The sequence below is a fragment of the Chrysemys picta genome, chromosome 9 (assembly GCF_011386835.1).
Source record: "Chrysemys picta bellii isolate R12L10 chromosome 9, ASM1138683v2, whole genome shotgun sequence".
NCBI classification, from domain to species: domain Eukaryota; kingdom Metazoa; phylum Chordata; order Testudines; family Emydidae; genus Chrysemys; species Chrysemys picta.
The window spans coordinates 68,184,938-68,211,129 of NC_088799.1; the positions used below are offsets into that span (position 1 = coordinate 68,184,938).

General features: G+C 39.3%; 1 protein-coding gene across 13 annotated transcripts in view; it reads right to left on the reverse strand.

Annotated features, from left to right (window-relative positions):
* The window catches only part of DIAPH2 (diaphanous related formin 2), a 906,188-nt gene that overhangs the window by 447,525 nt on the left and 432,471 nt on the right, over positions 1 to 26,192 (reverse strand). For 11 of the 13 annotated variants that reach the window (XR_010590414.1, XM_065557222.1, XM_065557219.1 and 8 more), the window contains one exon: positions 23,511 to 23,750. Coding sequence is in view for 11 of the 13 variants with exons in the window: in XM_065557222.1 (XP_065413294.1) it covers positions 23,511 to 23,750 (240 nt within the window). In the remaining 2 variants the exon portion in view is untranslated. Of the gene's footprint in view, positions 1 to 2,795; positions 14,730 to 23,510; positions 23,751 to 26,192 lie in introns of those variants that run through there. The other 2 variants (XR_010590415.1, XM_005288322.5) reach the window with 2 other exon arrangements.

Genomic DNA, 26,192 nt, shown 5'->3' on the forward strand with positions numbered 1-26,192 from the left:
TTTAACTAACAATGGACCTTGGGAGACTCCATTCCACATATGAGGCGCCTCCCCGGGAACGTTCAAGGTAGCATGTGAGCAATGGCTGTTCTACCTGTAACAAACTGAGTCATGCATGGGCATGTGACTTGTCCATGTGACTCCAAACTTCACCTTGCTGCTGTGATTTTCCACAGTAGGAACACATAGCAGAGGATATAAAAGGCCCTGGAAACCCCTCCATTTTGTCTTCAATCCTGCTTCTTACCTCTGGAGGAACTTTGCTACAAACTGAAGCTCTGAACAAAGGACTGAATGACCCATCCAAGCTGTGGCTGTAATCCAGAGACTTGATTTGAACCTGCGGCTTATTCCATCACTGCTACAAGCATTAACCAAGAACTTTGCCATACGTAATTGATTACTTTGACCAATTTTAGCTCTCATCTATATTTCTTTCTTTTTATGAATAAACATTTAGATTCTAAAGAATTGGCAACAGTGTGATTTGTGGGTAAGATCTGACTGGTATATTGGTCAGGGGCTTGGTCCTTTGGGATCAGCAGAACCTTTTTTCTTTTACTGGGGTATTGGTTTCCATAACCATTCATCCCCATAAGGAGTGGCGCTGGTGGTAATACTGGAAAACTGGAGTGTCTGAGGGAATTGATTGTATGACTTCTGGTTAGCCAGTGGGGTGAGACCAAAGTCCTCTGTTTGGCTGGTTTGGTGTGCCTTAATAGTAAAGGAAACCCAGCCTTGAGCTGTAACTGCCCTGCTCTAAGCAATTTGTCCTGAATTGATACTTTCAGTTGTGTCCCGCCAAAGGCAGCTTCATTACACAGGCCCACTACTCCTCACACATTCAGCTTGTCCTCCAGTTCAACCCTGGTAAAGCATGTCTGGTCTTATCTCCTTCCTCTTTCTCAGCCTTCCTTCAGGCTGCTTCTCAGAGACAGAGGTAACTCCCCACGTCCTCTCCTCCATTTTTTTGTTTTTCCTCTACCTAACTCTTTCCTCTTACCCAACTCTTTAGGGAAACAAGCCCTGGTCTCTTGCAGCTGGGCTTTATTTCTAATTAGGCCTGTAGCTCTCCTGATATAAGGAGGCAGGTTAACTGGCCCTTCAGGCCCATATTAATCCTTTCATGGCCTGTGTGAGTAAAACACATCACACAACTTAATAACTTACACATCAAACAATATTCTTTCTAAATAATTTGTAAACCTACCTATAGAATTTCATAGAGGAATAGGGAAGAACCAAGATGCAGGGCATCATTTGCAGGGGAAGAGGAGGAAATGTGACAGAGAGAAGGAAATGAACTCTTATGATATTCAAAACAAATTGAAAAGTTTGCTCTTCATTTCCTTCTGTGTCACATTCCCCACTCTTCTCCAAATGCTTCGTGATTTCTTCCCTATCCCCTAGATACACTGTCCACTTCTCTTCCTGCTCTCCTAGACATAAAGTACTACTCTTCTGGTGATGACGTGCACCTCTTTGAAGAGGGTTCTATTTTTTTTCTCTTCCTACTATGTAGCAGTGGCCCCAGTAGAGGCTGTTAAGGCTTGGTCTTCCTAAATTCTTTCAAAATTTGCAATGAAGAGTCTATGGAAAAAAGAGGAGAGTTAACACCATATGAACAACCAGTGCTCTATAGACAACTGATTGAGGACGAGTTATATAGAATTTTTCTGTAGAGGTAGGGGAAAATAAAAAACACACCAAAAGCTATTTCTGAGTTTAGGACAGCTTTTGTTGAAGCATTGCAGTTTATCTTTAAATTCTGCAACTACTCAATGTATAAATTGATTTACATTACTAATCTCACTGATTCTATGGAACTACTTGCATTAGTAAAGATAAGCACATGCCTAAGTGTTTGCAGGATTAGGGCCCTAGCCTTCCCAGTCAAATCTCCAGCAGTTTAAACTTATACAAAACTAGTCATGATTGTGTGCAATGTTTGGGATTAGATGACAAATATAATAAAACCTGAGACCAAAATTAGGGTTGCCCTCCAGGATTGTCCTGGAGTCTGAAGGAATTAAAGATTAAGATTAATCTTTAATTAAACATTACGTCATGTGATGAAACCTCCAGGAATATGTCCAACCAAAATTGGCATCCCTATGCAAAAAGGATGATTGCAAAAACAAGAAAAAATAATTCCTGAACATGACAGAAGAAAAATGTGATGGTTCTGTACATATAGATACATAAAATAAAAATGGGCACCTGGCAAAGGAGGGTTAGAGAAACATCTACTTAAGTATAACCACAGGGCAATATTTAAGCGCTAACAAATCAAAACCTTTTTCTATTCAATAAAACAGAGTAAGATTGTTGCATTAATGTCCATAAATCAGGGTTGTATGTAATTTAAGATTTACATTTTGTAATTTACAAAAGTACATATTAATATATGGGTCAACAATAAATAAAAAGGTGCCATTTTCTGAGGTAATGCTACTCAAAAATATTTATCACATTTGCCTTTTGTTTTAACCTTTAACCATACTGAGAACTCAAGAATCTATCTCCTCTCCCCACTTCTCAAGATACTATTCACCTAGATATTGGAACCATGAATCTATCAGAACACAACACAACACAACATATTCATAAGCATTTCATTTTTAAATGAGTTTCTCCATAAAGGCCCCAATCCTGCTGCCTTTGCCCATCAACAACTCCCATTGTCTATAGAATTTGGAATGGAGAACAAACTTAAGATTTGCTTTTGCAAGTATCCAGTTTATTTTGCAATACCATATTTTTTCCAGTGTATTTAAGTAAACAAGAGGTTATACTTTTCTTTTTTTTTTTTTTTTAGGGTAAATGCCAGCAGCCCAGAAAATATTTAAGTACATGCATGTAGACCTATTGATTAGACATAACTGAAGCACTTTGCTAATACTAAATACTAGACCTTTGTATCAAAACAGGTGATGTGTATTTGTGTGTTTCTGGCTCACTGCGGGGTGGGTTTCCTACGAAATCTAGAATCAGCAGGGGCTGATAAATGCAAAATTCCCAACACTGGTTATGCAAAAACACAGCCTTTTGAAGCGTCAGCCAGAGAAGAGGGCCACTGATTTGTGATAATCTGTTACAAGAGACCAAAAAAAAAAAAAAAAAAAAAAAAGCCTGGATTATCCCAAATGGGTCTTATTCTTGATCTGACAAGAATTAGTATCCAAGGTAGCAAACCCAATTGAGAGTTCTGAAAGACTGACACCTACCAGAGCCCGATGTCAGAGGTAGGGATAACCAATGGTAAGCTTTTACTGTGTGATAGGTTCATTTATCACTTTTTAAATGTTTTCTCTGTAATGCTTTTGCCCTAAGAATAAATGTGCTTGCTTCGGAAAACCTGTGTGATTACTGGTAAAAATATTGTTGTTATCCTCAGAAAGAAAGAAAGCAAGCACAGGTGCTGGTTGTTAGGCAGACTGGCTTGCTGTGAATATCACAATGTATGGTGGGGGGAGGGAGAACTGTGCGCCTTTAAACCCCAGTCAGAAAGGAGTGAGTCAAGGGTCCTTACAAAGAGATAAGCAATAGCTGAAGATTGGAGACCTGACTAGGCACTCCAGGGAAGGTTCACCGTCTGGTCTTCAACTATGATCCTTTAAATCCTAGCATAGCCTTCCCCCCAGTCCCCCAAGAGTGTGGCAGCGATCAACAGATGAAAGGCATATGCACTGAAGTATGGATACTTTATTTGTTGACTAGTAGTTTGGGGGTAAGGTTTAATTATATTGCCAGAGGATGAGTCCCATTTCTAATACCTCATTCCCACTGATGAATAATCACTTGACAATGGAGATGACAGCTAAACCTTCCACTTTTTAGATATATTACTTTAACAGTTTCCTACAAGTGGTAAAATTGATTGTCAGTTCAAGTGTCAGATAGTTTTATTGGATAATTACCAAAGGTTTTATAGGCTACTTACCAAGAGACGTGTGAAGTCTGCATTATCAATAACCACCAGACCAGGATAGCTAAACACCTTCCTTAAGCTTTATATGATCTGCAGATTATCCTCTTTTTCAATTTTAAAAACAATTTAAGGCAGAAATTATGCTTTCTACAACAGATATTTGTAACTTAACTTTTTTCTGTCTTAAGTATTCCTCTTCAAATGTGATAATTTACAATATTTATTACCATGAACAGTTCTAAATTATTAGCAGTTTTCTATTTTCAATTCTCTAAATAAAACACACCAAAGAGACCACTTGAAAGTGCCTTTTCTAATTAAACAAAGAAGTATTCCCTGCCTTTTTGAGAGAATTAATACATTTGGTACACAGTAAGCACTGTGCACATTTCTGTACCCAGCAAATTAGTCCTAGGATTTACAATCAGTAAACTATCTCCTTTTCACCAGTTTTATTTACCTATTCAGATTTCAGAAAATCTGACTGTAAATCTAATTACTAACTTTATTCTTCCAAATTAATTAAAATAACTCACCTGTAATTCCTAAACCTCATTTTAGTGTCCTTCCAAAATAGTCTGCATTGACTAATTGTGATAGTTGGAAAACTGATTATGGGCTAAGACTTTTTACCAAAAGAATTAACAATAAAGACCTTTAGTTCCTTCATTCCACTTTCTTGCCATCTGTTGATATGGGTAAATCTTAAAGTAATCTTCAGTGGAGGAGTGTTGATTTATACTTATTTTGCTTTGTGAAGTTCTGTAGAAGTTTCTCAGATGATAGGTAAGGGTAATCTGTCTAGAAGAATCAGAAATCAGTTGTACAAAATAAAAGCTCAGAAGTAAACCATCTCTGCTGGCTGCTTGGCCTCTCCATCAGAATCCCCCATCTCATCTCTCTCCAAGTAGCCTGTAAGAGCAGTCCACACAAGGCATCTCTCAGAAGACCTCTGGCATGTCTGCTTTATCCTGTCTTTCCAACTGCTAGGCCTTTGTACTGTCACCCAGAGCTCCACCTCTGCTTTACACATTCACACAGCTTTTACACTGCCCATGTCTACTTATGCACTGCAGACTGGGGATGACAGAAGAAATGTACTCCTAAAATATTACACTTCTCTGGTGTACTCTGGTACTTCCAGTAGCAGAATTGTTTGTCTCACTTCCGGTTTAAACCAATAGTAAACAGTTTACTCCTCCCCCTTCTCACTTTGTAAGGAATTTGGTTATATATAGACACATACATATACATATATATATACACACACACACACACACTTACAATTTTCCCCTTATTCTTTGTAGATATCTATCTATATCTGGTTTGAAACAGTAGGTACTCCTTACATTAAATGGTAAAAATGTTCTTGCAAGAACAGTGGGGGAAGTCCCAGAGGTTCAGCCATCTGGAAGTGTGCTACACAAGTTATTATGAAGAAACGTACTTTAAGAAACAATTCTGCACTGTAAAGGACTCTAGATGACCACATGGATTGTTTTTATCTTTAATTCCTAAGATTCCACAGTGCAGACTTATAAAATATGTCTGTCCAGTGGCCTTAAGATGATATTTTGTCCTGTATTTTTAAAACTAGAATAGATATTGTTCTTTTCACATTATATTTCTGTATTTGCAGTATGAATAAATAAACATTAAGTCAAGTTTCAGAATTGTTTTAAATACTGCATAATTTCTCTGGCAGAACTAACTTGTCACTCATGTGCTTTTCAGTTTGCATTCAACAAAAATACATAATGCAGACAGGAAAAAAATACATTTGACATCTTTAGGTAACATATTAAGTACAAAAGTGCCAATTAAGTACGTCTTCATACAGAGAAATGTGTAAATTGCACTGAAAAACTCAAAGTAGTAACAGAATGAGATTTCCCATTTAAAATGTTTAAGTATTCAAAGAAAACATTTTTGCTTTCTTGTAAAGAGAGAGATAAGAAAATGCTAAACTTTCCTGCAGTTTTCTAGGGGGGCGGAAAACAAACTAAGAGAAATCTAATTATAGTGTGAACAAAACCAAGACTCGGGAACTTGGTATAAAATACAAATTAATGCTTTATGCAGTGCACAAAGCAGGCTTATTACTTAAGGAGGGACCAAATTATGAACTCTTTACTCACATCAGTGATCAATGTCAATGGTACTACTTGTGAGTAACTGCTCACCAATTTGACTAAGGGGGTCACAGTCTTGCCCTAATATAACAGTGTCCCTCTCACCACCCCCCATATACAGATGACATGTACACACGTACACACACACATATGTACGTATGTTTTTATACCATCGCATACCACAAAGTTGTTAGGTAACAAAGCTGTAATGTGGTCCTCTAATACTTAGTTCTAAAGATACTACACTACTCCAAGTCTATCTTTCCCCTCCACTTCAACAAAAAGAGGTCTTAATCACATGCAGGGAAGTTTTCTTCATGGTTTTCCAACATCACTGACTCTACCACTCCAGCACCTGTCCCCATCTCTGCCAGAAATATGTGATATCAGGCATACCAAAAAGTGTAGCACTAATTAGACGTATTGCAAGATGTAACAGTCTGGAAAGATATCGAGGAAGCTCTTACACACCTTAAATTTTGCAGGGTGGGAAGCTGGAAGTTCACAAGGTCGATTAAAAAAAAAGAAGAAGAATGAGGGGAAGAGAAGAACAGAGGGGAAAGGAAAGGCAGAAGAGAACAGGGAAGTGGAAGAGGGGAGAGAGAGGGTAAAAAGATAGAAAAGCATATAGACTAAAAGTGGAAGAAAATTGAGGCAGAGACATGAAATGATGAGAACGGGGACATGGTATGGGAATGGGCAGGTAGCGGAGAGTATCAGCAGGTGTTTCCTTCACTTTGACCCTAGAAGTAGAGCTCTCAAATGTAGTTGATGCAAGAGGTCAATAAATCCCCGTTTTCTGAGGATTGGTTCAGAAAGCAGACAAATAGTTCCTTCGGAGGTGTGGGAATGTCTTTTTAATCTGACAAAATAGCCTTTTAAAATTATTAAAATTCAAGACCTCTCTATAATGTACATGCACTATGTTTTTATTGCTTAAAATTAGCATTTTTTCAGGGTGGGGTTTTCAATCCACCTATGAATTACAAACCCAGGTCCCACTGATTTACAAGATTTATACTCCTAAACCATTTAGGCAATTTTGAAAATCCTACCCTAAATGTTTACTAGTATGTTTTATAGATATTTATATGTACAGTACAGTTTTGGCCCAAACTTAAGAGGTGTTCTGGAGCTGGATACGAACACCGTGGCTTTGAATCATCTATAATATACAAAAATGTAAGAACTGATATCTGCCATATAGAGTGAACACAGTAAGCAGCTGAGGTTAAGGAAGCGTGGACTAAGAAAGCTCTGTTATAGATGGAATGATTCCTGCTGTGCCTCACTCCACTGATTCAGAGCAGAACAACAGCATCTGAACTTTGTGCAAGCCTAAAATTAAGCCTTCCCCTCCCTCCCCTCCCTGCCCCCCCTTTCAATTAAATAGATTTCTACCATGGCAACTTTGCACAACCCTAAGTTTTTTTTTTTGTCCAACCAAAAAGTTAATATTTATTGCAAGATGGTAAAGCGTAGTCCTTGGTTTATTGGTGCAAAATTGTCAAATCCACCAACATATTCAGAAGATTCACCTTTAGTTATTCTAGTGCATTATCTTCTTTTCTCTAGTTGTTGCTTCTTTCTCTATCATATTTGTATATTCACAGAACCGTTAATACTTAAGCAATCATGAACACTCCAGTGCATAGATCAAAACAGCTACTATTGCTTGCCAGTCTTGTTACAGCACATGCATTCTAATGTTGGTCTCCTTTATTTAAACAAAATTAAGTTTTGTGCTCTCTGCCAAGGGTTGTTTACAAATCACTGCTTTCTTCAATAACACCACACACTGCAATATAACATCCAGAAAGATAATGTATTTTTAAGGATTTGCAATTACCATAAAGACATTAGCTTTGTAGCTACGACCAGACAGGTTTAATACATGCTTTCCTGGGTTTACTTCTAAATCTGTCACCAAAAATGAGTTTCTGGGTTCTCCATGACTGGGACTGACTAATTCAAAAAAATGTAATTTATAGTAGGAAGATGTCTTCCTCTTAGAGGCCAGTCCTTGCAGTTTTTCTAAATCTTCGTATTACTGTTGAACAAAAGTCTAACAACTGATGAGTACTACTCTTGAATATTAATTTATGTTAGGAATCTTTTGTACCTGCATAACTTCAGTGACGATAAACCTGATTTTCACTTGTGTCAACTTAAAGAAACCAAGCTCTTAATGTTTGTTTAGCATTCTCTATAAACCATCCATCTAATTCAGTTGAACACATACCACAATTTACTACATATAACACATGCCACAATTAAAAAAAAAAAAGTTTAATGACTCAAACTCTAAATCCCTACAAAATTGCTGCTGTTTCCAATGTCACTTGTTCTACTTCATATCACAAAACTGTGGCCCAAAAGGAAGAGCTCCATTGCTTGCCAATATCTGAACTGAAAAACTACTTGTGTAATCAATAGACAATAAGACATGCCAGAGACATTAACTATCAAATTAAGTAACTGTAGGAACTCAGATAGAAAGAGGAAAACTTTTCTGGCAAAAATCCTGTAGTCCGGTAAAAACCTAATTGAAAATAGTGCTAGAGTTGAGCCAACATACACTAACCATTTTGGAATGCACCTTAAAATAATATTGTAGTTTAAAAATAAAACCTACAGTTTGAAGATCTAGAAACCTATGGTAAAGATTACACACACACACACACACAGTTGGAAATAGTGGAAAAATACAGCTGAAGCCATCCAAACCACTATACTTCTATCTTCTACAGCTCTTCTCTTCATGACTACTTAACACACTTGCCAGACTATTTTTCCAAATCACAAATGAGAGATAGGTTCTCAAACAACAATGATTTTCAATGGAAGTTGGACACTTAACTCCCCTTTGTAAGTCTGGTAAATTTTCCACATAGTTAAAGAAATATGCTGAATAAATTTTAAAACATTTTATTTTTTCTAAGGCTATTAACTTCAGACTCTATTACCATGTGTGAAGGCTTATATAGTAAGTGATGGCTTGAATTACTGTCCAACCATTAAGACTTTCATACCTTTTAACATAGTCTACATTTTCAACTTAATACGCTTGCCTGGTTCCTCCTGCTTTCCTACACCTCCCACTTGCTTTTGTATGTGTGTCCATTGCCTTTTGTCAGATCTGAAGACTGTCCAACTAGCAACATCTCTATGTTGGGGGGAAATACAGTATAAAAACTAGGTGGAAAGGGTCACACTGTTAGATTCTTTCTACATTCCATTCACAAAAAGCCAAAGTCTCGCCAGAAGAGAGCTCTTAGAGAATAATAATTAAAAAAAAAAAACACGTTTTCTAAGTTACTAATTATATACACTAAAAGTTCTTTATCTTGTCAGCTTTCCCATACTTTGAGAATTACAAAATCAGGCATAGATTAGACCAAGAAAATGAATACACGAGAGCACAGAATACTAAACCAGCTAGGTTAATTTGATCTCAAATTCTCTATGGAAACAGCCTTTGTGGTGAACCAAGTAAAGCTTACAGCTAGATCTATAAATCATATTTTTCTTCTTTGTCTGTTCCAATGTTAAAATTATTTATTGCCATCTATGATATATGGGGACTCATCAAAATTTGTTCTTTTCTTGCAAACCAGAGACTCATCAATCCCTGTCAGCGGGTTTACCAAAAAAGGAAGGTTTCTTTAGATTTTTTTTTCTTGTTTAGGCCAATATATGTCTACATCTACCATAATATTTATATAATGCAGAAACAGCCCATGTAACTGTTTTTATTTTGGTATAATCCAAGAAATAAAATGCACCTAAAGCACAGAAGCTATATGGCCACCTTTCAAACGACGGGAACTAAAACAGAAGTCCAGTTAAACCAACAGTCAAAATGTATCCCTTAATATGCAATTGTACTAAAAATAAACTCTCCCCAGTGTAGTCCTCATAGTGACTAATAAAACAATTAATCAGTATGATGCAAACAAACTTTGAGGCACCAGTACCATATTCAGGAAGCTGGTAACAGCCAAAACTCTAATTCACTGCCCATCTCCCAGAAGGTGGATGCTTCCCTCTAGCTCAGTGGTTCCCAAAGTGGGGTTCGCGAACCCCTGGGGGTTCACAGAACGTTTCAGGGGGTTCACAAGAAAAAATTCATTAATGGCGGCCAGAGGACTCTGCTGGGACCCAGTTGCAGGGCAGACAGCCCGAGCCCCAGGGAGAGCGGGGCCGGGCAGTTTGACCAGGCAGCCCGAACCCTCCCCTGTCAGCCAGGGAGCCGGCAGCCCAAGCCTCGTGGAGAGCGGGCAGTTTGAGCCGGCAGCCCGAGCCCTCCCCTGTCAGCGGTGGAGCCAGCAGCCCGAGCCCCTGTGAGTGCAAGGCCGGGCAGTTTGATCCAGCAGCACGAGCCCTCCCCTGTCAGCGAGGGAGCCAGCAGCCCGAGCCTCGGGGAGAGCGGGCAGTTTGAGTCGGCAGCCCGAGCCTCGTGGAGAGTGGGGCTGGGCAGTTTGAGCCGGCAGCCCCAGCCCTCCCCTGTCAGCGGGGAAGCCAGCAGCTCCGAACTCCAGCACTCCATGCGGGGTGCAGGTGGCAGCTCGGATCCCTGTCCTTGTCAGGCAGGGGAAGTTTGCATCCAGGGCAGTCAGCAGGGGGCCATGCTGAACGTGGGGGGGTGGTCCAAGCTAATTTGTCCCTCCCAGGGCACCTTCCTCGAAGGAAGAAAAGCTGTTTGTGAGCCAAACCAGCCAGAAGCACGTTGTAGTCTGTGTAGGAGTGTTAAGGTGTCTCAGTAATTGTCCTTCTCTCTGGAGTGCTGATTTGCTTCAGTGAGTGAATCTTCTGAGTTTCTAGTTTGTTTGTTGTTAGCAGTCGCTCTCTGTTATTTTTATTAGAACTTTTGTACACAAGTTCAATGGATAAGTGGCTGAAAAAGGAAAGTGTAAAGACGCTGGAATCAGCTAGTGTTTCCTCAAGTCCACACTGTGGAAAATCTAAGTCTAATGATCATGATGATCCTGGAAAGTCACTTACAAAGAAAAGAAAATATGACGATGATTATATAAAATATGGCTTTACATGTATTGGTGATCAAGAACATCCAAAACCACTGTGTGTGATTTGTGGTGATGTTCTAGAAAACAGCAGCCTCAAACCTTCTCTACTTTGGCGCCATTTAGAAACTAGGCATCCTGCACAACTCAACAAGCCTGTTGATTTTTTCAAATGAAAATTAGCTGAGAAGAAAAGTGGCATTACCAGTTTTATATCCAAAGCAAGAACTGATAATGAAAATGCACTTAAAGCATCATATCGCGTGAGCTACCAAGTAGCAAAAGCATCAGAAGCCCATACCACAGCAGACAGCTTGATTGGTCCATGTATAAAAGATGTAGTTCATTGCATGCTCGGAGAAAAGGCTGCAAAAAGGATTGACATGGTACCTTTGTCCAATAATACGTTGTCACGAAGAATTAATGACATGTCAAATAATGTAGAGACCACAATTGTACACAGAGTGAAAAACAGTCCATATTATGCTATATAGTTGGATGCATCAACTGATGTAGCTAATTAGCTATTTTGCTACTGTTTGTACGTTATATGAATGAAGGTATGGTTGAAGAAGACTTGTTGTTTTGCCGACCATTGGAAGAATGTACAACTGGAGAAGATATCTTCAATCTGACTAATGCATATTTTCAAGAAAAGGAAATAGATTGGTCTCGTTGCCTAGGCATTTGCACTGATGGGGCCACATCAATGACGGGGAAGAATACTGGATTTGTAGCTCGAACAAAAAAGGTTGCATCAGAAGTGTCTTGGACTCATTGCAGCATCCATAAACAAGCCCTTGCAACAAAACACATGCCAGAGGGACTGAAGGAAGTGCTGGACAATGCAGTGAAAATGGTGAATTTTATAAAATCATGGCCAACAAATTCCAGAATATTTCATATACTTTGTGAAGAAATGGATAGTATACATGACTGTGTGTTGACCCATACTGAAGTTAGATGGCTCTCAAGGGGTAAAATCCTTGTGCGCTTGTTAGAGGTTAGAACGGAAATCCTAGTTTTTTTTTCCCAACAGCCACCCTTTCCACCTTGCCAGCTGTATGGAAAATAATGTCTGGCTCCAGAGCCTAGCTTATTTAGCAGATATTTTCTCAAGAATTAATTACCTAAATTTATCTCTTCAAGGCCTCAATATAACAGTTTTCAATGTGCAAGAGTGAGTTGAATCCCTGATAAAGAAGTTGCAGTTCTGGGAAAGTTGTTTGGAAAACAATCAAACTGAGTGTTTCAGTAATCTTCATGACTTCCTGGCAGAACATAAACTTCAGTTGGATCAGTGCACTAAAACCAATATAATTGCACACCTAAAAGGACATTGCACAACTTTCAGAGAATACTTTCCAGCTATGTCAGGCAATAATACTGAATTTGCAACCCTTTTGATGATACCACTTTCTCAACACAGATATTAAACACCAGGAAAAAGAGAAGTTGATTGAGATCTCCTGTGATTACGAACTGAAAAGGAGTTTCAGAAATTTATCATTGATCAACTTTTGGCTGAGTTTAAGAAACGAGTACCCCTTTCTGGCAGAAAAAGCTGCTGCAGTTTTGTTACCATTTTAAACAACATACTTATACGAGAAAGCATTTTCCTCGTATGCACATCTGAAAACCAAATACAGAAACAGACTTGATGCCGAACCAGACCTGAGACTTTATCTTTCTCCAGTGGTTCCAGACTTACAAGAGCTATGCAGAACAAAGCAAGTGAATCCATCACACTGAGGAAATTTAAACTTAAATCCCTGGAAATATTCATTTTCAGGTGGGGGTTCACGAGATGTCACAATTTAGTGAAAGGGGTTCGCGGGCTGTTAAAGTTTGGGAACCACTGCTCTAGCTGCAACAAGGGGTTTTGTCCACTCCCACCCTTCCCCTTCTCCATTCACTACACCGATAGCTCTTTATAGGAAATAGCTCACTCATGTCACCTTTTATACACACACACACACACTTTGCTAGCAAACGGGCCTCAATCTCAGAATTTTATAGCTTTTTTCCCACCAATCCAGAGTGCAAATTTTATTATTTTAAAGAGAAATTCTTCAAAGGGAATAAATCAAACTTACTGTGAGTATTGACTGGTATCTTTCTTTCCTCAACATTTATTTTGAGAGAGAGAGAGAGAGAGAGAGAATCTAATAGACAAAAGGTGATCAAATTAATAAAGCATTGTTCTGTAGAAAATATATTACACTATAAACTAAGATTTATAATTAAGTCTTGATGTGTGATGCTATCATATCTAAACAAAAATAAATAGGCTCTGAGAAAACAAATGTCAAAAAAGTATATTCATTTCTGTATTTTTTTTATTTTAAAGCTGGTGAAAGCTGTCAGTTTTCCAGCTTGCTTTGCAAAAAAAAATTAATAATGGAAGAAATGTGTTTCTTATATTGGCTATAAATTATCACAGCCTACTTCTAATCTAACACTGCAGCAGAGCTCATGCAAATTCCACTTACAGATTGTGACTCATACCATGGCTGATCATCTGCCATTTTTTTAAAAAGGGTGTTTTAAAATAAATAACTATATGGAGCTGGTATTAACAAGTTAAAAACGTACTCATTATATAGTACACCTCTACCCCAATATAACGCTGTCCTCAGGAGCCAAAAAACGTACCACATTATAGGTGAAACCGCGTTATATTGAACTTGCTTTGATCCGCCGGAGTGCGCAGCCCCGCCCCCCCAGAGCACTGCTTTACCGTGTTATATCCAAATTCGTGTTATATCGAGTTGCGTTATATCGGGGTAGAGGTGTATGTGCACTCTACCCAATTGAAAAAAAAGGACTTAACAGTTTCCTCCAAAGAAACTCGGAAAGTGAAATATCGTCAAGTTCCTTGTAAAGAGAAAGCAAAGATTCCCCTGGAATTCTCAAAGGAGGAAAGTACGAGTAGGCGCAAGGAATCCAAGCAAACCATAATACTGGTCAATAGAATAACTTGTGATTACTGATCATAGATATTAGTTTACCTGTGTTGTGCTTTTCTATAACAATAAAAACAAAAAATAGGGAGAAAAAACAAAATCAGATAAGTGTAATAAATTCAAATGTAACATGAAAGGACAAGTGAGGTATTTCATTTGTGAAACATTCTTCTAATAGTACAGTGAATTATGTAATGCCTTAGCAATAATAAGAGTCTATTAACTGGAATACAACACATTTAAAATGAAGGTCAAGCATCACAACACTGAACAAATCAAATTCATCTAACACGTACCTATTGTGCTTAGGAATTGTCGGGGTCTTGAGTTGTAATTAACTATATTTCAACATAAGACAAATATTGGCTGGTAACCCTAAAACACGAACTTGCCTGAACTGTTGTAGTAAGCTTGATAAACTAAATTTTACATTTAAACCCAGGTATCATATTCAATGTGTTTTTACAAAAGAAAGTCACCAGCTGACATTGTTCAATTTCTTAGATCACTTCAGAACCGTTACAACAGAAATGCAAATGTATTATACACAATGGAGTGGGAAAAAAACAACTGGCCCACAGGTTGCCAAAATCAAAATGAAGTTCAAGGACACAGTGGGACTGAAGTATCCTGTAAACTCTGAGAGAAGTTGCTCCAGAATAGGTCTTAGATGCACCTGGAGAGAGAGAGAGAGAGAGAGAGAGAGTGTGTGTGTGTGTGTGTGTGTGTGTGTGTGTGTGTGTGTGTGTGTGTAAGTAAAATCCACTAATATTGTATTGTGTTTACAATTCCTACATATCAACGGATACAGTATCAATTACATTTAGGTATAAATTGAATACGAGACTTTCATTGTTATCCTACCAGAAACTGGATTCCTAGCAAACGAAATGTAGCCATTATTACTGTTAATAACTTGCAATAAAACAAAGTTATCTAGGGAACAAAATTAAAATTATGAAGTTAAAGTACTGCAAAAGTCATTTCTCAAAGATAAAGATCTCATTTTTAAAAGGAAGTAAATGAGACTTAGAGTTAACACTAAGAATCAAGTATCTGAGGATAACTAAAGTAGAGGTAACAAAAAAAGCTTAAGTCAAAAAATATCTTAAGGAATCAAAAAGTTATTAAAAACAACACAATTCAACAATATTTTACAAGGAAAAATACTTTTTGTCTGACAACTGTATGATTTTTTTTTACCCAATGTAAATTAGAATGGCCAAGATGTAAAGCACTGAAAAAAGAGGTTTATAATGGGAATGGCACAATGACCCTTATCTCTAGCATTGCTATCTGTTATTTCTATAATAACTAACAGACATCCATTGGGCACTCTATCATGGAAAACTCATCTTCACTTTCCATTAATTTTATTTCAGTTAAGCATATGCTGGTTTGGTGTATCACATGGTGAAAATATACTGTTCTCAATTATTATTCTATGGTGAAAATAATACTTATAGCTATGGATTAATGACACCTTTGGTATAATTAACATTTTTGGTTTAGCCATCTGTTGGGTTTTTATTCCAACGGTTGTGTATGGTAACTAGCTTATTTTTTGACATCACCTGATAACAAAGGACATCTGATATATCCTGCATCCTCCACCGAAGTAAAAGACCTTATTACAACCTAGATTATTACATAGAACAGTTTATTACTTGCTTTCCAAATCTACCAAAGAGAAAATTGGTGTTAACATAATTTAAATGGAAATAGCAGTCTTAAAAAAAAAAGTTTAGTATGGAACAGTCCAACTAAAATAAGAAGCAATTAATGTCTCAGATATTGTAACTGGAATTTAGCTGCAACCATAATTAGCTATGCTTCACCAGTTATTTAATTCAGTAGAATACAATTTACATTACTCAACTTGCATGTACTATGTCAGCATCTGAGAGATATATGCCGACAGCTATTCATAAACATATTACCTGAACTCTAAGAATTACCTTCCTATATCTACATTGTGCAGGAATACTATGCATGCATAGACTTCCTCACATATTAAAGAAAAGTAGTTTCCTGCTTAAAGCATGAATTTCCCACTAGATGAAAATCCTACTGAAAAGTGAAAGCAGTATTTGATTTAAAAACCTTCAGTCTTCTCTCTCTCTTTAAAACTGCTATTACTACATGATAGTATTTCCCAGCAGATTGTTTTTATTTTATCTGAAGTTGGCAATATCTTTGTGCTGAATCCTTTGAGTCTACCTCTAGTGAAAGATGTCAGATCAGTGTTGTGTGGAGAACCTTTTATTTGACAGGTAGATGACAGAAAGGCTATCACCAAAACATATGAAGTTGCTATAAAAGTCTTCTGTGAGATTAATGTTAACCCTTTTAATCTCTTTACAGATTATTTATTCTCTTTTATTCCAAAGAAGTCAATTTACATAAATAAGCAAAGTAAAGTACAGGAGAAAAGATTTTGACTAAAAAAAATATATGGTAAAAGTTGAACAACTTCATATCAAGACACACTGGATATCTATATTAGCATAACACACATAAGAAAAAACAAGATGTATGCCAAACTTAAAAAAAAATGAATCAAGTTTAAATGATTCCTGTTTTAATGTGTTTTTTTTGGTTTGTTTGTTTGTTTGTTTGTTTGTTTTTGGGGGGGGGGTTCAGAACTGAAAGCACTTTTAACTTTAAAACAATCTGATAAAGTCATACTTTGCGATTACCCAGACTTTGGGCAAATAAACAGTTCTCAAGACTTGAGGTTGCTTGTTTATATTCATATCCCCAGTTTGCACTGTTAGGTAGTACTGTAAGTCATTAGAACCAAGAACATAGGGTTACCATATTTGAACATTCAAAAAAGAGAAGAGGACACTCCACCGGGGTGGGAGGGAGGGGATTTAGACCAGTATCTACTAACTCGTGTTGTATGAATGTGTTATTATACTGTTATATATGCTGTGTGCTACATGTCGTCTATATTGAGTATTTATAAGAAAAAGTGATATGGCCTCAAAAGTGAAGTTTAATTATTTAAAATTTACTGTACTTCTTTATATGTAGTGAGTCCTTTCCTTTCACCAGTTCTTCAGTTTTCTTTCTCCTCATGTGCCCACACATACTTCTCTGTAGATCACATTTTTCTCAGCAATGGTTGATTGCTCTTTAAGAAGGCATGAAAGTCTTTACAAGATGTTTGTCTGAAGTTGTACTGTACAAGTAGAATTCCTTTCAGTGACTCAACATTCAAGTTGTTCCTTTCCTTTGTCCACTAGCTTTGCATCAGTGAAAAAATTATCTCTACATTTGCACTGTGAGAAGGAATAGCAAAGAAAAACTGTGCAATCTTTAACAGTTCTCACCTAACCGTCCCTCTGTACAATTTCGGAAACCCAATGCAGAGCCTCAGGCCAAAAAGTTTGCCCACCCCATTCTAGACTCAAACCCAGGGTGCCAGGAAGCTCATCAGCAGACACCAGCCTCAGCTACTCAGTTTGGACCCAGCTCAGAACTCACTTTGGCCCAGACCTCAGGGTTCAGGGATATTCGGGTCACCCACGAGGTCTGATTCTGAAGTCACAGCCAAAGTTTGCCCTGAGAGGTTAGGTCTGATTTTGTCCCATCTCTAGTTGATTGAGACAAACTAAGTCTCTGGGGTGAAGCTGAGCCCAATTTGTGCAGCTGAAAGATTCACGGCTCCAACTCAGAACCAGATGAAGTTCTGAGATTTTTATGGCACTTTCCCTTTGGGCTCATTCATGGGGGAGCGGAGTGGGGAAATCAAGTAGATCACAAGCTAAAAAAGCAGCCTGACAAAATATTGCAACACAAAAGCTGTTGACTCATCCTGCCCCATCTGTGTCTGATTTTCTTTGACTGGTTGCTGGTTTGATTTTGCAAATGCTCATGTCAAGGCTCTCTTTCCCCTGCATCCTCCTGGACTCTCCTTACACCCATACACCTCCCAAACCAGGCCCCATGGACCACAACCAGCTCAGGGGCAACAGACATGGGTCCCCATCCACATCCCACCCAGCCAAGGGTCAAATTCAGCCCCCGCTGCCTGGCTTACATGGGAAAGAAAGCTGCTGGGGCAGAAGAAAGCGGCTGCTGCTCTGGGCAAGTCTCTGTAGTAATAGGATGCAAGGGAATAATAATAAAAAGAAACACCAGAAAATATCAGCTGTCAGCAGCCTGGGTCCCAGCCAGTGTGTTTGCTAGGAGAGATCAGAAACACTTAACATCTCCCCTGCCTGAGCAGTTCCAGGGCCCAAAAATGGAAAAATTGTACCTGCAAGAGACACAAGGTTGTCACCTTTCAGAGTAGCAGCCATGTTAGTCTGTATCAGCAAAAAGAACAGGAGTACTTGTGGCACCTGAGGCTACGTCTTCACTACCCGCCTGAATCGGTGGGTAGAAATCGATCTCTCGGGGATCAAATTATCGCGTCTCGTCGGGACGCGACAATCGATCCCTGAATCGATGCTTGTACTCCACCAGCGCAGGTAGGAGTAAGCGCCGTCGACGGGGGAGCTGTGGAGATCTATTTGCCGCCATCCTCACAGCAGGATAAGTCAGCTCGGATACGTCAAATTCAGCTACGCTATTCGCATAGCTGAATTTGCGTATCTTAAATCGACCCCCCCCCCCCATAGTGAAGACGTAGCCTTAGAGACTAACAAATGCTCAAATAAATTTGTTAGTCTCTAAGGTGTCACAAGTACTCCTGTTCTTTTTGAGGTTGTCACCGTGCAGCCTGCTAGCCCTGCAGAGTCGCACCCTGACTTGCCGGGCAGTAACATCCCTGCTAAACCAAGCCCCAAGCGAATCAGCAACTCCCTCACCCAGCTGCATGGTCCATGCACTGACAACTTTCCCTTCTCCCACTGACAGGGGAGGGTGTTTAGGGCTGGCTCTGGACAATGCCCAGCCAGGCTGAAGTTGCAGTTTACATGGGAAATGGTTCTTCCTTTCAGTGCAAGGAGTTGCAGAGACCACAGTTCAAATCAGCAAAGTTAAGCAGAACCTTTCGCTCATTGCTAGCTGGCTTCATCTGCAAAGCACTGTGCAGACGCAGGCCTTGATTTATCCTGGCAGCTTCTGCCCCGGGGGACCCAGAAGTGGAGCCCCCCAGGGATGGAAAGTCCAGCTGGGGATTGGGGCGGTAGTAGGACAAGGTGCTTGTAATCTTAGCAGCCGCACAGTGGAAGGGGCTGATCAATGAGGAGGTACTTCTGCTCCCAGTCGTCGCAGCAGCCAGGGCAGCCTGGGCTCGGGGCCTCTCCCAGCTCCAGCAAGGGGTTGGGGCACCCCAGCCAGGGCAGCCCAGGCTCGGGGCTTCCATCCTTCCTCCCCTGCTCCAGCTGGGGCTCAGGAATTCCACACCCTCCGCCCCAACGGCTGAGGCAGCCCAGGCTCCAACCAAGCTGGGGACTGACTGTCTTCCACCCCAGCCGAGGCAGCCCAGGATTGGGACTTCTGCCCTGCAGCCCTGTCCTCCTGCTGCCCCAAGCCCCTACCGCGGCTCCCTGGGCTTCCTCCTCCAGCGTTTCCTGGGGGCTTCCGCTCCTGCCGGCTGCAGCCAGGGCAGCGTGGGCTCAGGAATTCCACCCCCTCTCTCCCGCCCCCTCCCCCTTCATAGAATCATAGAATATCAGAGTTGGAAGGGACCTCAAGAGGCCAAGGAAGCCCAGAGGCTCCAGACTTCTGCTCCCTGCTGCCGCCCGGGCTCGGAGGTTCTGCATCTTCCTCCCCACCCGGCAAAATCCTGGACATTTTGAGCTATTTAAAAATTCCTCCCGAACGGCAATTTAAGATCTAAAAAGCTGGACATGTCTGGGAAAATACGGACATATGGTAACCCTAAAGAACACCTACAGGAAGAATGCCCATCATCCCTGTTAAATATTAACTAAGGGCCCTCTCCTTACCATAAAGCAGCCTCCATAGTTGCATGCACACTAAAGCCCTGCAGGCCCCCTTGTCTGTGCAATCATGAAGGCTGCTCTCTGTTTCAAGAAAGTACTTCACCCTTGGTATCAACTCTGGTTTAAATATTATGAGTTTGTTTAAGAACAAGCTTGAACCTGTCATCCTAAAACAAAGGCAAGATGAAAAGAGGGAATCTTCCTTGATTAAAATATTTCCCTGACTAATTGAGTGTCAAAGCATTGACCAAAGACATCACTGGGGGTGACAGTTCCATTACAGCTATAGGATAAAAACACATCAATCCTTCCCCACATTGTTCTCCCCAAAAAGCTCAAGAGTCACCAATTTGACAACAATGATGGTGGCAAACATTAAGGTGGTAAGAAAAGCAATTTACACACACACACACACACACACACACACACACACTTTGATTGTTGACTTCTAATCTGATTAATCAAAGACTGGTCAAAATTAGTTTCTCTTATCCTCTCATGAGGGTCACCACAAGCGTGGGGGACACCCTCAAAAACAACAGTTCCCTGAGTGAGTGGGGGAGGCAAAGGCTCACATGCCCAGACAGACAACAGTTGGCTTGGTAGATGGCAACCTCAGTTGCATGAGCACCACACTCCTTAAACAACTCTGCATCTTCCTGTCATGCAAAAGTTGTATTCCTTTTCTTCTGCATCATGCCAACCCCTCCTTTTAATAAGAGCCACAATGTGTGGCCTAGCATGTCCTGGGGGATACATAGTTTCTGCTACATCTCTCCCTAAAATCAATTACAGGATTTTCATCTATGTAAGCAAAATGCCATACATTCCAATGCATGTTAAAGCGTTCAACTGCTGCAGCCAAAGCATGCAACAGCTAGCATAGCTTAATGCACAAGCCAACTGTCAGCCAAGGACTGCAGAGAAGACCAAACAAATGTAATTGGTTAAAAGTACTACATCTTGTACTTATGTGTGTGTGGTGGTGGGGAGGAAGCAAAACTGGAAAAAAAAAAAAGGGGGGGGGAGAGGGGAATCAGCACAGTGCTAAGGAAACTAGGTGTGGAACACTTGGTAACAGTAACAGGAGTTGTGTGCCCAGCTCCCCATGTTCCAAATTACTGCAGTGTATATTATGTACTTAGTTAAACCAGGTTAATCCGTACTTCATTCATTTGCATGTCTGTGCATATACAAGATTAAATGGTAACCAGTTTTAAAATATGTATTTATCAGTGATTTCATAAATCTACATAAAACTGAATCTTGCAAAGTGATGCAGATTAACGATGTATTGCATGTACTTACTATGTAAATAACCAAATTCAATTATATTACAACTATAGCTTTTAAAGGTTTCTTTGTGCCTTCAGTTTTGCAGTCACACAATCTTAGTTAAATATAGGATGGTTACAGATTGAAGCATAAGGATCCCATCTGTAATCATAAACATATTTTCAGTACACTCAAAGACGACTGATGTAAATTCACTTTTTATACTGGAGCTATTTAATATTTCTGCTGACTTTTCTCAAAAACAGAGTCAGAGTTTAAAGGTAGAAGGGACTACGCAGATCATCTAGCACTGTGGTTCACCACCTTTCCAGACTACTGTACCCCATTCAGGAGTCTGATTTGTTGTGTACCCCAAATTTCACCTCACTTAAAAATTAATTGCTTACAAAATCAAACATAAAAATGCACAAGTGTCACAGCACACTATTACTGACAAATTCCTTACTTTCTCATTTTTACCATAGAATTATAAAATAAATCAATTGGAATATAAATATTGTACTTACATTTCAGTGTGATACTTGAGCCTGTTTATCACTTGTGAACTTTGTCTGAAGCTCGAGCCCCAGGCAACATGTAACTTAGCTTTGCGAAGCCCTCAGCGGCATGGAACCCTGGGCAATTGCCCTGCTTGCTACCCACTAATGCTGGCCCTCCACTTGCGATTCCCCTAAAGCTGTCCCGTGTCACCCCGCTCCTCCCACCGGGGCTGCAACCACCAGTTTGAGAAACAATTATCTAGATAACTTGAGTATCCCCGGAAGACTTCTGCGTACCCCCAGGTGTACACATCTCCCTCACCTGACCTCCAATGTATCACAGGTCAGCAATATTACCCAGCACTGGCACACTAAACCCGACAACTGAAATTGAACCAAGTATTAGGAATTATTTTGGGAAAATTCTATGGCCTATATTACACAGTCCTTTCTGGCCTTGAAATCTATGACTAGCAGGGAATTGGTTACATATGATATACCCTGATGATAACAGCAATGCTTTTATTCCTCCCACACCTATAGGCCTTTGTAGATAACATTCTGGCCGTGATCTCTGAGTCCAACCAACTGTACAATGCATTTGTTTTACCTAAATCTTTGGGGCACCTGGGGCTTGTCAGAAACCTCTAGTAAGTATCGGAGCAGATTTAGCTTTGTTCAAATTTATATAATTTTGTAACATCGTCCAAGGAGTGGTTACACTGACTAAGGATCACCAGGAGATAGGCGATCTCCAGCAATGTCCCTTCCTTCAGCCTTTGTCATAACTATAAAGGGAAGGGTAACAGCCCTCCTGTGTACAGTACTATAAAATCCCTGGTCAGAGACTCCAAAATCCTTTTACCTGTAAAGGGTTAAGAAGCTCAGGTAACCTGGCTGACACCTGACCCAAAGGACCAATAAGGGGACAAGATACTTTCAAATCTTGGTGGGAGGAAGGCTTTTCTTTGTGCTCTTTGTTTTGGGGGTTGTTCGCTCTTGGGACTGAGAGGGACCAGACATCAATCCAGGCTCTCCAAATCTTTCTGAACAAGTCTCTCATATTTCCAACTTGTAAATAAACAGCCAGGCAAGGCGTGTTAGTTTTTATCTTTGTTTTCTCAACTTGTAAATGTACCTTTTTGCTAGAGCGTTTATCTCTGTTTGCTGTAACTTTGAACCTAAGGATAGAGGGGATTCCTCTGGGCTCTTTCAGTTTGATTACCCTGTAAAGTTAGTTTCCCTCCTGATTTTACAGAGATGATTTTTACCTTTTTCTTTAATTAAAAGCCTTCTTTTTAAGAACCTGATTGATTTTTCCTTGTTTTTAGATCCAAGGGGGTTGGATCTTGATCCACCAGGAGTTGGTGGGAGGTAGGAGGGGGGGATGGTTAATTTCTCCTTGTTTTAAGATCCAAGTGGTTTGGATCTGTATTCACCAGGGAATTGGTGAAGAGTCTCTCAAGGCTACCCAGGGAAGGGAATTAGCACATTTGGGAGTGGTGGCAGCGGACCAGATCTAAGCTGGTAGTTAAGCTTAGAAGTTTTCATGCAGGCCCCCACATTTGTACCCTAAAGTTCAGAGTGGGGAAGCAGCCTTGACAGACCCCTTATCATAAATGGGGTAATACTGAGTTGGCTACATTGATTGAGTGCCAGCTGGGGATTCTCACATGGTGGTGCACTCTCAGTTTGTTTGTTCAGAGCAGCATTGCACAGAAACTGGCCCAAACTCTGCAATTATAAAATAATAAAATTTGTTATAGTTTAACAACTTACCTTGCAAAGAAAGCTGATGTTAAACCCCAGCGACTGGGCATTTCTTGAGCCTGAATTCATGTAGTTTCCAACCAACAACACTAGCTCTAACAACCTATTAAAGCTCTCACTCTTCTTCAGCTCCTCACAGGCTAGAGTTACTGCCATCATGCCAGGTCTGATGTTGTTTACATGTTCTTCAAACATAAGCTTGAAAAGGATGCCATTGAGACGAGACCGTAACATTTTCACTGAGCTCATCTGTAAGATCAAGAATGCTAAGTGAGAATACAAACAGAATGAAAAGCTTTTTATGCAGTGTATCTTAATATTATAACCAATATTGTCTCTTTCCAACATGAAGTAATACAGTACAACTGCATTCTCATTGTTTCAAGTAATGCATATCTCCAAATATAAGAGCTTTTCACAGAACAATGTCAATTTCAATTTAATCAGTTGCAACAACCTATTTAATATTAATAAAACATTTTCTAGAGTTGAAGAGTTTTATTTAGGTAAATTGCAAAAATCACTGGCAACCAGCATTGTACATTCTGCCAAGGTGAAGTAGATGAAAACCAGCTACATGGAATGCTAAGAACTACAGATTAAATAAGACTCACACTGTCACTAACATTCTGTCACTGACATCACGGTTCCAAAGAAATTACCCATTATTATGGTGCTTAACATTCTAAAACTACCTCTTATTTTTGCACTTGTTACATTTTAAAATAACACTAGAAAATTATCTTACATTTTATAACAGATGAACTATTTTATGTACAAAGTTTCAAATCCTTTTTAAAATGTTCATGTTAAGTAATTATGTAAGTAATTAACTAAGTAAAAAGGTAATAATAAAGTCATATGAGCTCACTTTTATGTACTGCATATATTTTAAAGCACTGCATATAGATTTCTCCTCAACAGTGCTTCTTGTGTTAATTATCAGGTTTGGTTTTACACTGTATATTTCCAATACCTATTTATATAGTGTTCATTAGTTCTATTCCCTGTGATAAAAATAACTCCAACACTGTACATATAACCAGCATTTAGCCACTTAAACACAATGTGAAACAAATACTCAGAAGGAGTCTGCAGCTAGTAAACTCCCATTAGATTCAGATAATTTTGCATGCCAATTGAACATAAATATTGCTATACTTCATCAGACCACTGGTTATCTTAATAAAGTATCCTGTCCTTGACCTCAATACCAAATGCTTCAGAAAAATATGCAAGAATCACCCATCAAAAGGTGATTATGGAATAACGTGCAATAAGAAAAGTTCTTGCTAACCTCCCAACATTCACATGTTGGCTTATTCCCAGAAGCATAACTTCTAAAAAACTACATTTTTTTTTTTAAATCCTCACTATAACTACTCTGGATATTTTTGTTAGCTGCATAAATGTCCAATACTTTTTTTTTTTTAATCCTGTAAGCTCTTGGCCTCAATCTTGGGGCAATGAATTCCACATGTGAATGTAAAATTCCCTTAATATTTTTAAAATTAATATTTGGTTGGGTTACTGGTAAGTTTCCTCCTCAGATGAAAATTAATTTCTCTCTCTTTCTTCCTGCAGCAATAATGTGACTGATAACTAAACAGGAAGTTCTGCAAAATGTCCATCAACCCCCATAAGTCTCTACTGAAACTGTCTGCCCTGGTCAGTCTGGCAGGGTCATATACTCTTGTCTTACCTAGACTAGATCTCAAACGTTTAAAATGTATACCAACAGAGGTTTAAAAAGTAAATTAATTGTGTAGGGAGATGAACAGTGATGGAACAGCAGCTCATTTGTACGTGCTTTTTGTATTAGGTGAAGGAGAGGAGCTATATCCATCACATTCACAGGTGTGTGTGTTATTTTCCTGATAGCATTTCTCAGTTGAGGTCTCAGTTGCACAAGCTGGCCTTCCCCCGGGAGCCAAGATCTGTGATCTTCTGCTACATGTGGGGTGTTTTTTGTTTGTTTGTTGTTTTGTTTGGGGTTTTTTGTTTGTTTTTAATAAATTGAGATCTAAAATGGATTACTTGTCATTTCCCCTAACAACTGTAGGCAACACTACCTTGAGTTGTGGTCTTAATAGTTGTTACTAACTATGCATGAAGATTTGGGCCTCACTGATATTAGAAGAGTGACTACCAAGAATAATCCCTCCCTCCCCCCAAAAAAATCTAATAGGTGATACTTTTCTTGCTGGGATCTTTCAAACTTACCTCACCACAAAATGCTTCAGAAAGAACTATATAACCAATGTATCACAGCAAATGATGATGAAAATTGGCAGCGGAGGGGGCGGAGCTTTCTGCTTGAGTCTATGATGGAATATATGATGGAATATACAACTCCCATGAACTAGCCTTAGATTATGTTGCCTACTCTCCTGAGGAGATAGTTACCCAAAATTCTGGTACTTTGAGACTCTTGAATCAAGAGCGAAGATTTGTGCAAAAAGGACTTCAGAGAAATATCCAGCCAGGACACAGACTAGCTCCATTCTTTCTATTCCCCTAACTACTTGGATACAAGTGGTACACAATTAAACATTGGTATTTCAATCTGTTGTCCTTTTGATACACTTATTTAAAAAAAAAAAAACTAAAATACCATCATCTTTACACTTTGGCTATTTCTCAATAGCTACAGTTTTTCATTTTGCAAAGCAATCATTCATAATACCTCCA